The sequence below is a fragment of the Capricornis sumatraensis genome, chromosome 2 (assembly GCF_032405125.1).
Source record: "Capricornis sumatraensis isolate serow.1 chromosome 2, serow.2, whole genome shotgun sequence".
Classification (NCBI taxonomy): domain Eukaryota; kingdom Metazoa; phylum Chordata; class Mammalia; order Artiodactyla; family Bovidae; genus Capricornis; species Capricornis sumatraensis.
This window is the reverse complement of record NC_091070.1, coordinates 59,262,254-59,275,151: the sequence shown is the minus strand read 5'-3', so window position 1 is coordinate 59,275,151 and position 12,898 is coordinate 59,262,254. Positions and strand designations below refer to the sequence as shown.

General features: G+C 33.2%; 1 protein-coding gene across 1 annotated transcript in view; it reads right to left on the bottom strand.

The window, feature by feature from the left end:
- The window catches only part of MAP4K5 (mitogen-activated protein kinase kinase kinase kinase 5), a 114,139-nt gene that overhangs the window by 47,999 nt on the left and 53,242 nt on the right, over positions 1 to 12,898 (bottom strand). Inside the window, exons 7-13 of the mRNA XM_068966384.1 lie at positions 11,065 to 11,112; positions 10,630 to 10,672; positions 10,168 to 10,240; positions 8,168 to 8,299; positions 6,168 to 6,230; positions 4,112 to 4,193; positions 2,995 to 3,111 (exon numbers count right to left, since the gene is read on the bottom strand). Coding sequence (XP_068822485.1) covers positions 2,995 to 3,111; positions 4,112 to 4,193; positions 6,168 to 6,230; positions 8,168 to 8,299; positions 10,168 to 10,240; positions 10,630 to 10,672; positions 11,065 to 11,112 — 558 coding nt within the window. The remainder of the gene's footprint in view (positions 1 to 2,994; positions 3,112 to 4,111; positions 4,194 to 6,167; positions 6,231 to 8,167; positions 8,300 to 10,167; positions 10,241 to 10,629; positions 10,673 to 11,064; positions 11,113 to 12,898) is intronic.

Genomic DNA, 12,898 nt, shown 5'->3' with positions numbered 1-12,898 from the left:
GCAAAGAGTTGGACATGACTGAGCGACTGAACTGAACTGAGAAGACAGACAAACCCACCATCAACTCATTTTCTTTCATCTACTGTTCTGTCTTACTCCCCTCTTTCACAACTGAATTTCATAAATAAATTTATCTTTCAAACCACTCCAATCTGGCTTCACCTCTAGTATTTTTAAATTATCCTTTTAAAGTAGTCAAACATACCGAATTTCAAAGATTTCTTTAATGTAACTTCTAGGCAGTATTCTTTCTCAAACTTTCCTTCTGTCTCTTAATGTTCTTTATTATTCCTTTGCCATTTCTCTTAGGATACTAGATTTTTTAATTTAAGGGAGAAATTTCAGGAAGCTGTCCTAGGCCTTCCTCCCACTTGGAAATTTGTACAATATAGAAATTGCCATATATAAAATTGAACTCACCTTTCTTCCCAAATTTGATCTTACTCTAGTATTTCAATCTCAACAAGTGGCACTTTTATATCTATTCAGCTGTTCAAGTAAAAATTTGGGAGTAATCCTTTTATCAGGCTCCACCCTCAAGTCTACATTTGGTCACCACTCTCTCATACAATTTTTGAATTACTTCACTTTTTTCCATCCTTGCCCTACCATCCTACTATAAAACATCAGTATCTCTATTCTGGATAACTTCAAAAGTCTCTTAAGAGGACCTGAGGAACGAAATTATCAGTCTAAAGTCAGAGATCTTAAAAAAAAAACAAAGGCATATCTGATTATATCACTCCCTTACCCTTTAATGGCTTCCACTGTCCTCAGATTAAAGCTCTCAATTTTTTTTTACTTGAAATATCTAGTTTATAATCTCATCTCCCACCAAATTTCTTCCTTTTTCTCTGCTCTAACAGACTAACTTTTCTTTAGTTCCTAAAGCATACCATGTTCTCTTATCACTAGGCTTTCAAACATGCTATTATTCCTTCTGTTCAGAACACTTCTGATCAGTCTCTTAATTACTATCTCTGTATTTAATCCTTCAGATTTTCAGCTTACATACTGCTTCCACAGTGGGTCCTTTCCTGTCTCAAAAATATGCCTGCATAGCACCCTGCATTTCTCATTCCATAACAGTTATTACACTTATAAACTGTTTGCTGGTGATTTCTAAATTTCCAGGGAGACCATTCTGGAAGCTCTCTGAAGACAGGGATTATGTCAGTGTTATCCACTGTTGTTTTTTCAATTACCTGGAACAAGCTTTTGCATTTCAAGGACTAAAAAGCATGGTGATATCATTAAACAGAAATACACAATTCCAAAGTAAGAGTAGATTTAGGAAACCTGGCAAAATATTGTGGGGAATGAAAGTGGAGTTTGGTTGTTTTCACAACCAGTAAAACATTAATTGGGGAATCAAGTAATATGCTATATTTAAGCAAAAACAATTTTAATAATTTTGATTTTTAAGAGATTAAATTAATTAATTATTACAAGTCTGCAAATGATGGTTTAAATTTTAAAATATCTTTATGACTGGGTTATTTAATATTAAAGTTCATTTAACATTCAATAAAATATTTACAGGGTACCTTACTACATGACAAGATTACATTATATACTAGAAAATGACTAGTTGGTAAAGACTGTTTTAATGACTATTTCTATTGAGTCCATTTATAAAAGTGATGGTATATTAACCAAGAGTAGGTTCTAAAGTTGGTTTGCCTGAATCCAAATCCTGGTTCCACTACTTGCTAGGCATATGATCTTGGGGAAATGAAATTACTTGTATTGCTTCTTCTTATATGTAAAATGGGAATCATAATAGTACCTATTGCAAAGGACTGCTCTGAGTATTAGATGAATTAACATGGAAATTATTTAGCCTAATACTTGGTACAGAAAGACTACCCAATGACTGTTAGTAGTTATCATGATACTTAATAATTTAAAACGTAAGTTCATGAAGTAGAAAATTTCCTTCAGTAAGTTACAACACATAAAGTTTAGTTCTATAGTCTTACCAGAATTGAAGATAGAGGTATAAAGGGAAATAAAGGCATAAGAAAGAATGAAGAGACAGAAATAAAACAGAATATAAAAGGAGAAAAAGATACTGGTAAATAAATACATTTGTATTATATAGAGAGAGGCATAAACCTGACAATGGGCAGGAAGTCCCTAATTCCTGATTTAGAAGTTGCATTGTTAAACATAATATATTCAAATAATTCTACAATATTTTCAGAGAAGAAAGCTAGTTATGAATAGCTCTGTATGTAATCATATAAGAAATAATAATTTTTAATACTTATTGGAAAACATCTTCTATGGGAACTTCAGCTTAATTAAAAAAAATTATTTGAATCCTGTTAACGATCTGTATTGGGGAAGGAAATGGCAACCCACTCCAGTATTCTTGCCTGAAAAATCTCATAGACAGAGGAAGCTGGTGGGCTACAGTTCATGGGGTTCCAAGAGTCAGAAACGATTGAGTGACTAAACTACCACCAATCATCTGTAAACAGAGAAACTAAAAAAATGACCACATGGATTCCTAAGGAATCTCTTTGGTGACAAATGACATGGTACAAGTGCTCTGGCTAAATTTTCATTCTCTTAGTCCAAAGCAATACTCCTAGAACCTGTATTTCCATGGAAATAGACATCCTTTTTCTTTAGAGAAGATCAAACTCTCACAATAGAAGCTGAGGTCTAAAGAGAAGAGAAAACACTTGTGGATTTCTGGGAAGATAAAGGCACAGATCTGATTCTAGTTGTAGCTACCACTTAATAACCTTAAGTAAATAAAATGATATGGTGCAAGGAAGAATCATAATCTTAGTTCCTTCTCAGAAGTAGGATTAAGAGAAGTTATCAATTGGTAATTATATGCAGAACAAGTATAGTCTTCATTGATAATTAATCTCTGTCACTAAATCTATTTTAACTAACTTAAAAGACTGAATTAAAAAACAAACTCTAAGGCCACATTAAACATTTGTTTTCAATTGTTAGATTGCAAACATTCTTTACCTCAAAGTCATCATCGTCTCCTTCGGTGTAATGGGCATGGTTGTCTGGATTATTCACTTTGTCCAACAGTTCAACTGCCAGGGCCCTAGAGAGACCTGGCTGCCCTACAAATGTATGCTAAATGAAAATAAAACAAAACTTCATGAGTATGCATTTATATCTATGGCTTATAGAAACTGTTTATTTGTTCTTTTCCATTTAGTAACTATCAAAGATAAGCATATGGAAGCCTACCAGTGCTAATGAATTACAGTGTATTATAAAAATATTAATGAGAGAATCCATAGTTAAATATTATAAAGCTAAAGAACTATTGTGAGGTAAGTTCATAATACGAATAATTTCTCTATGTAAAGTTAACCAATCTATATTAGGCTGTCAAATTACAACCTTGGCTATATCAATGACATTTATTACACATGTCATTTATGCACATGAAAATAAATACTGTGGTACAGTCCATATCACAATAAGAAAAAAGCATGTATATTCTATGCTTACATATATTTAATTCAACAAAATTATGCTCAATTAACCTCCAATTAAAATAAAATAAATAAATATAAATTTAAAAATAAATAAAATTATGTGCATATAGAAAGACATAATTAAATTTTATAACATTTAAAAAAAGTTTTCTTGGATTGTTATAATCAACTTTTCCTAATATAAAAGTATTTTATAAATACATACACAGGAGCATTCTATAAATTTACATAAGAAACCAAAACAGAGAAAATCAATTGATTTTAGATGAAAGCAACATTTTAAAGAGTTTTCTCCAAAGCAGGGGTGGGCAAACTACAAACCATGGGCAGAATCTGGTGCACTGCCTCCTTCTGTGAATAAAATTTTATTGGGTATTAAAGCCATACCCTTCATGTACTGGCTATGGCTGCTTTTATGCTACCATGGCAAAACTGAGGAGACACAACAAGACTATATGTCTCACAAAGCCTATAATACACACTATCTGGCTCTTTACACAATGCCTGCCTACCCCTGCTGTAAGAGATCACTAAGACTTTTATATTAAAACCCTAAATGCTGTTGTTCCAGTGATATGCCTAACTAATGCATGACTATAGAAAATACTCCTATAAATTCAATGACTTACAGTCAGAAGTCTTTCAGCGGTTGGTCTTTTTTTAGGGTTTTTGGTTAGTGCTATTTTGACAAAATTATGGAATGTTGATGACCTTCAAATAAAAAGAGACATGTACAAATATATTTCACTAATATTAGTTCTTTTGTGTTACTAAATTAACTTACAAGCAGTCAGAAAGACTAAAACATATGATTTTTTCCTTAGGTCTCTTAGCTTTATGTAAACCAAAAAACTAAATCCAAAACAGAGTATTTCCTTGGAAAATATACCAGGTTCATCTGTTGAGTAAAATACAATTAGTGAACAGAATACTAATATATATCACCTCTAAAATGTACACTAAAAGCTAGAAATGGGTAGGTGTGTCATCTATAAGGTTAATAACCTTGTGTTATAACCACTTAGGAATCAAAATGACCTTTTCTCACTGCTTAATTTATATGATATATAAATGTTTTGCTACACCCAAATTGTTAGGTGGCATCAAGGTAGGGTGGGTAATTAAACAGACTATTTATACCTTTAAAAAGTCACTGAATTTCTTAGGAACAAGGGAAAAGAAGAGGGAGTGATCTTAGTAACCAACAGTTTTCCTGCCACCTGTATTGATGAAATGGGGAAAAGAAGACATATAGGAACCTGGGAATTCCCTGCCAGTACAGTACAGTGGCTAGGACTTGGCACTTTCAGGGCCATGGGCCTTGGTTTGGTCCCTGGTGGGGGAACTAAGATCCTGCAAGTTGTGTGGCATGGACAAAAAATGAACTAATAAAAAATTAATTACTTAATTAAAGGAACTGCATTTTGATTATGAATTAATGACAAAGAGAGGTATTGTACCATTGCCAAGATTCCACAGGAAGAAAGACTGGGCAAGAACCAAAAAGAATAACCTTAGTCATTACTAATGACAGTAATGGCAAAGCAGTTCCCTTTAGAGAAATCAAATCACTACATTACACTAGTAGTTTGTGGCCCTCATATCATGGAGTGAGAAAGTACCTAAGACTGGCAAAGGTACTTCAATGGTAATAACTGTTCTGGAATCTCACTATGAATGTAGCTATTTTAGCTAACAGTCATTCATCCTTGAATGAATATTCAGTCATTCCTGCCATAAAGTCCTCCAATTCTAGTTGCTTAGGAACTTAGGTTTACAAGGAACAAGAGAAAACAAAACAAAACAAAACAGTGTCTATACAAAGGAATACAGCTAGCAGTAGGATATAAACTCCTTAACTTCTACAGTGTGATTTGCCTTTCATTCCTGGTACTATCCCCAGCATGGCTTGGCTCCTAAATAATACTATGCACAGGCAGGCCAACGAAACATTAAAAAAGTAGTTTAAAACTTTTTTGGGGACAGGCCTTTTAGAATCTGAAATAATATATGGATTGTCTCTCCAGAAGAAAATGAATACATGTAAAGAATTCCAGGGGCTCACATATCTCCCAAGAAGATAAAGAATTGCTAAATTTAAGAATTTGGAAATTTTATTCGTACAATAAGTTTCTCTTATAAATGTATGGGAAGACATTACCAGAAAAATAATTTTCAATTTTTATCATTTAATTGAAGACATCCTTATGGACTTTAAGAATAGGCAAGTTGTTTTACTTCGTATGAGAAAACATTAGGATGCAAATGAGTAATAACTGTTTGAATGTTAGGGAAAATAGGTAGAGAAAAGCCAATGATGATTGATTTTAATTGGCACTGTATTTGGGAAACCATGTCCTATTACTTCTCATGAAAGTCAACATGTAATTAGTGGAAGTAAAGGAATACAGGCAAAATGAGTCTCCAAAATCCTAATGTGTTCATTTTAGATCATTTCCTCACCACATCTCCTATTCAAGCTGCCAAAGCAGTACATTATAATGGAATACTGACCAGGAAATAAACCTAGATCCTTGCCACAGCTCTGCAAATAAATTAGATAGGTAACGTTAGGGAAACTGTTTAATGCTCTGAGCTTCAGCTTTACCATCTTTAAAATAAGGGAATTAAACCTCTGTCTCTTTCAGCCATAAAATTCTATAAATCTACATATCTATAACTCACCATTTTGTTTTGTCCTTTAGTTTTGGAGGTTGAAAATTACTTTTTGACATTAAGAAGAGGGCCCTGGAATAAACATTTCCGTTAAAGAGCAATACAAAACACTTTTATTATTACATTCAATAATCAGAATCAATTCTGCAATGAATTTATGCAAGATTATTATGTAAGTGGGTACTCAAGATTTAACTGATATGGAATATGGAAATTAATGTTTTATATTTTGGATACCTTATGGAAAATTTCTCCTGGCTCTAGAGAAGATATTTATATTTCCAACAAGCTCTTATTCATAAGGCAAAGCAACTAAACATTTAAGAAGGTTTTTACTACCATACTGTTACATATATAACTAGTATTATATCTTAAGCATAAGTCTATATAATTGTGTATCATTGTGTTAACACACGGAGATGATATACTACTCTAAGATTAGGCTGCATGTTTAGCCTCTACAATTATTTTGGGTGAATAGGCAAATTATATCCACTTCTGTGTTTCTCCTTTTCAATGAAACAGAAATCAACCTGCAAGAGGACTTTCCTTCTCCACGAATTAACCTTTGACTAATCTTTTTAAGGGACTATGGGGGTAGAAGACTGAAGGATTTTAAAAGGAAGTTTTATTTCAGTATTTCCTACAAAACTCCAATGTTTTCAAGCAAACTCCTTAGTCTTTTTTATTAAATACCAAAGATCTTTTCTTTTTAAAAATTAAGTGATTCATATATAAAAGAAAATTGAAGAGAAAAAAGTCTATATTCCTCTCACCCTATGACATTATTTTAAATCTGCTTTTCTTTTCAGTCTTTATCTAAATATTAACCAATTACTAAATTATTATAATAGGCAACATTATATTCTGCTTTTTTCCCTGATAATCAATTTCCCATGCTGCTTTGGTTTATATACATGTATTAGCTGCTCTTATGACTGCGCATTTAGGTTTTCCCCCTGCAAGCCTGAAGCAGATTCTTAGACTTTTCCCGAATTATTTCCTAAGTATAATTTTCACAAGTGTAGAATCAATGCAACATTTGTACTGTTCATAACAGATAACATCCAAATTATTTTTGTAAAGGTCTGTACTTATCAGCATTCCAGCTAAAAGCAGGTATCTTTTAACTTATATATCTTTTTTTGGTGTTGTTATTATTATTATTTTAATTGGAGGCTAATTACTTTACAATAATGTGGTGGTTTTTGCCATACACTCACATGAACCAGCCGTGGGTGCACATGTGTTCCCCATCCTGAACTAACTTATATATCTTTAGGTACTTGTGAGTTTCAATAGTTTACCATGTTTCTCTAGTATCTGATACTTGCTCATAAACAATTTATCTTTTGCTCTTAGAGTCTTTGAATGAGTTACCTATGTAATAAATATCAATAATTAATATTATATATTGGGAGAATACTTTCCCCTATTCTGCTGATTTTCTTTTTAACCTTTACTGTTTACATTAAAAATTTAAATTTTGGCCCAATTTATCTTTTCCTTCAAAACACTAAAAACCCCTTCACAGTCTCTCAAATATTTTTTCTAAGATAATATACTCTAAAATATAAATGATTATAGTAAGCAACTACCTCTTCATCATTCCTAGACAAAGTATAAAGAAACAAAAGCAAATGAGAACAGAAATAAAAAACTCATCTGCATTCTATCATTTGTTTATAGTTCTACTTAGGACAAAAAAAAGACATGTTTTTAATCAGTGGAAGAATTAAAAAAAGACTTAAAACTTTAAAAATGATAACTGCTATATCCTAGTATGTTTATTAAAGGAAATTTGTTATAAGGAAAAGTTTCAGACAGACTCTGTGTTGTGTTAGAAAGAACAACAGATCAAGTTTTAGACAAGATTATTCCTACATCTCTCAGAATACTTTTATTATTTCGATATACTTTAAAGTGAGCTCGGAATACCCAAGTTGTCAGTACTTCACTCTCCCTGAAGACCTTACTACTAACTCCATAATTGTAAATACTGAGAACACCTCATGGGATGAAGGTCAAACATAGGTGGCTGAAGTTCTCCAAGTTCAATTGCTGTTATTCCTACTGCCCAGATATCACAGAGTTGGTTGTAGCCACCATTCTTTTCTACTGCTGCAACTTCTGGGGCCATCCTAGAAGGAATCAATAAATGTAACATTTTTGTTTTTAAAAAATTATAGGAAATTTGTTCTTTTGTTATATTCACTAGACTTCTTGGAGGGAAAGAGGCTTAGAGGCATTTACTAGAAAAGAAGAAACTTTACTATTAACAGAAAAAAAACTTAATAAAGACCACATATACACACATACACACGCTTCTAAAACTTTGGTTCTCAAAATCTTGTGAATACTGTTTTATAGCATGGGAAAACAAAAAGACCACCTAAATCTCTGTGAAGGTCAGAGAAAAGTTCCCCAAAGGGGGTGAGACTCACAGAATAAATTAGCAGGGAGTTGAGGGGGGTTGAGGCACCTGGACTATTTTAGTCAGAGGAAGCAAGTACGAATGCAGGGAAACAGGCCAGCACGGAACACACAGAGAGAGGTGACAGGACACTGCTACTCAACGTATGATCTATAGGTGGACACAGGGCCATAGGCAGTTTGCTATCAGTCTCCGGTATGTACAGAAACTGAAAGTAAGTATTCTTATCCAGATAAATGGTCATTTTTTAAAAGCAATTTATTTTAAATTTATTTTATAAAAGTATCAGTCTGTGGTGGACAAAATATGAAAAAAAAAGTCATTCATCACAGTTTGAAAAGGTCTAGAAAGTACTTGGAAAATAAACCTCAGAGACAGAGGCTAGATAAAGAACGGTCTACTGATTATATGAGAAAGATTAGACTTTACTGTGAAAATGGAAAATTTAATTATGATATAAAACTCATGGCAACATGAAGGATGGTGTGAGAGGAAGTGAAATCAGAATCAGGAAGATGAATTAGAAGACTATGTGAAAAATATGAGGGGAAAAAAAAAGGACGTTTCAAAGGCAGTGGCAGGGAGGATAGACTCAAGGGGTTGACTGAAGAGACTGAGTATAAAATTTCTGTGGATACTGAAGTAGTGCCATTACCAAACAACTGCTGAAAATATACAGGACTGAGGGTCAACTGAGCAGCTGACTTGGAGTTATCTGTTTGGGAGTTGCTGTGCATACTTAATCACTCAGTCGTGTACAACTCTTTGTGACCTCATGGACAGTAGTCTGCCAGGCTCCTCCGTCCATGGGGTTTCTCCAGGCAAGAATACTGGAGTGGGTTGCCATGACCACCTCCAGGGAATCTTCACAACCCAAGGATCGAACCCAGGTCTCCTGCATTGCAGGCAGATTCTTTACCATCTGAGCCACCAGTCAGTGGTATATGAAATGGGATCTAAAGTACAGATGAAATTACTCAGGATTTTTGAGTGTTTATTATTTTTAAATTAATTTATATTTATACTGAATATTCACAAGGTAGAAGTCACTTTTATGTGCACTTAGGTTACAGAAACTTGTATGACACAGCGTTTCTCAACTTAAGTGTGTTTAAGGATATAATGAAAGCAGTGTTTTAGAAAGATTATCTTGTCAGTAATTGGAACGATGTAGTAGAAGCAGGAGGGCTGGTAAACACTAATGGTAGGATAGGATGCATGAATTTTAACAACATGCAAACAAAATCCTAGATTAAAACAGATGCAATATCAAAAGAAAGGGTAATAAAATGACATGAGATGATAACACAATTTTTTTTTGAAAATCTCCCACCTATGAGACCTCCCAACACAGCATCTCAGGGACAGCAGGAATTATTGGCACTTTAACACAGGAAATGCTGGACATGGAAAATGAGTATCAAAGTTCTGTAACCCATCAGATCTATGATAGTGTCAAGGAACATGAATGTCTCTAGGCTTCAGTCAAGCACAAATTGTATTACTAAGCATCAATGTTGTTCACTAATCTTAAAGAGAGGAAATGGACAAAATTCAATCATAATAATATCTTACCAATAAGGGGTGCCAATGAAAGATTTTCTCTTTGCAATAGTAGCTGTTATTTTTGCAGCTACACCAAAGTCAGCTGATGGGGTAAAAACAGAACAGAAAAGTTTAGTTTTCAATAAAACCACCAACATTTCTAAATTTCATCCTCAGAGACATCATTATTAATAATTCAGATAGCAATACTTAGAGAAATGTATATAAATAGAATATAAATATAAATTGAATACCTAAATCCCTTCCTGTTTAGTTCAAAATATAATCATTATAAGAAAATAACTTATTGGCATTTTATTAGAATGAAAACATACTTTATTAAGAACAAAGTTATTAAAAAACTTTTCATTACAAGTAACTTCAGTTGGGAAAAAACCATCCACCTGGATTCCTTTTATTCTAACACAACTAGGTTAGTATTTCAGTGCTGTTTTTCTGGAAAATAATTTTTAGGAATTTGAAATAACATACCTAATTTTACATCACCATGATCTGTCAATAAAATATTTGCACCCTAAAGCAAAAATACAAATGCTATTAAGTTAGTATCATAAAATTCCTTTCAATAAAATTATCAATTTAAACAGTTTATTATTATTTTTTTTTATTGATGTACAGTTGATTTGCAATGTTGTACCAATCTCTGCTATACAGCAAAGTGACTGAATAATACACATACAGACATTTTAAAAAATATTCTTTTCCATTATGGTTTATCAAGAACTCACTGTACTATATAGTAGGACCTATTGTTTATCCACTGTATATATAAGAGTTTACACCTGCGAATCCCAAACTTCCAGTCCTTCCTCCCCCCATCCACCTTTCCCTTGGAAACCACAAATCTGTTCCCTGTGACTGTCAGTATTAAACATATTGAGTTTAAATTAAGTTAAACAGACTTACCTTGATATCTCTATGCATTTTGCCTTTAGTATGCAAATAGGCAAGACCCTGAAGTTAAAAAAAAAAGTATATATTAGCAAAACTGCAAACTTCACACCTAAATTTCTACTTAAATTCTTATTGAATAAGAAAAACCAGAATGTCCTTTTTTTGAGGGGAAAAAACCTAGATGTGTTTCTTTTTACTAATCAACGTTTACTAAATTTTAAGATTTTTGAATTCATTTTCTGATAAAAACAAGAAATACTTTACTGTAACATCACCACCACAATCGAGATTATGAACATATTCATCACTCCCAAAAGTTCCTCCCATATATAAACACTGATATACTATCGCTATAGATAATTTTAAAAGGTTCTAGAGTTTTATGTAAATAGAATCATACAGAATATTCTTTTATCTTCTTTAATTCACAATATTAATTTGACATTCCTTGTTAGTGTGTTATCAATATTTCATTTTTTTATTACTGACCATTCTACCATACATTTATTACAGAATTTATTTATTCACCTGTTGACAGATATTTGGGTTGTGAGTTGTTTCCAGCCTTTGATTATTATATAGAAACCCACTCTAAAGATTTATGTCAAGTATTTGTATGATTTTTCCTTCTTGGGTAAATAACTTAGATATGACTGGGTCATATGGTGGTACAAGTTTAAATTTCTAGGCAACTGCCAAACGGTTTTCCAAAGCAGCTGTACAATTTTGCATTGAAACTAGCAGTGTATGAGAATTCCAATTAACTCACACACTCACCAACTTTATGAGGGTCAGTCTTTTTAATTTTAGCCATTCTAACTGGTATGTAGTGGTATCTCATTGTGGTTTTAATTCACATTTTTCTAATAACTAATGATATCAAGCATATTTCTCATATCCTTATTTGCCATTTATACAGCTTTTGCTGAAACATCTGTTCAAATCTTTTATCCATTTGTTTAATTGGTGCTTTTCCTATTATTTGTTTAGTTTTGAGAGTTCTTCATATACTCTAGAAACAAGCCCTTTATCAGATTTATACTTTGCAAATACCTTTTTTGTCTTTTTATTCTCTTAATAGTATGTCTTAAAAAGCAGAAGTTTAAGATTGTAACAAAGTCAAATTTGTCAAATTTTTTTTTATGAATCATGATTTTTATGTTTGAAAAGGCTTTTATTAACTCAAGATTGCAAAATTTTCTTCTATGTTTTCTTCTAGTTCGAGGTTTTATATTTAAATGTAAGTGATAAGTGTTAATTTTTACATATGTCACAAAATGTGGTTCAAAGTTCATGTGCTCGACTTGGGTTTGATCCCTGGGTTAGGAAGATCTCCTGGAGGAGGGCATGGCAACCACTCCAGTATTCTTGCCTGCAGAATCCCCACGGACAGAAGAGCCTGGTAGGCTACAGTCCATAGGGTCACAAAGAGTCAGACGTGACTGAGTGACTAAGCACAGTTCAATTATTCCATAACCATTTACGGAAAAACCTATCCCTCCTCTTTTGAATTGTCTCTTCACCTTTGTTGGGGAAGGCAATGGCATCCCACTCCAGTACTCTTGCCTGGAAAATCCCATGGAAGGAGGAGGCTGCAGTCCATGGGTTCGCGGAGAGTCAGACACACTGAGCAACTTCACTTTCACTTTTCACTTTCATGCATTGGAGAAGGAAATGGCAACCCACTCCAGTGTTCTTGCCTGGAGAATCCCAGGGACGGGGGAGCCTGGTGGGCTGCCGTCTATGGGGTTGCACAGAATCGGATATGACTCACGCGCCTTAGCAGCAGCAGCATCTTCACCTTTGTCAAAAATCAGTAGTCGTATATGTGTGGAATTATTTCTAG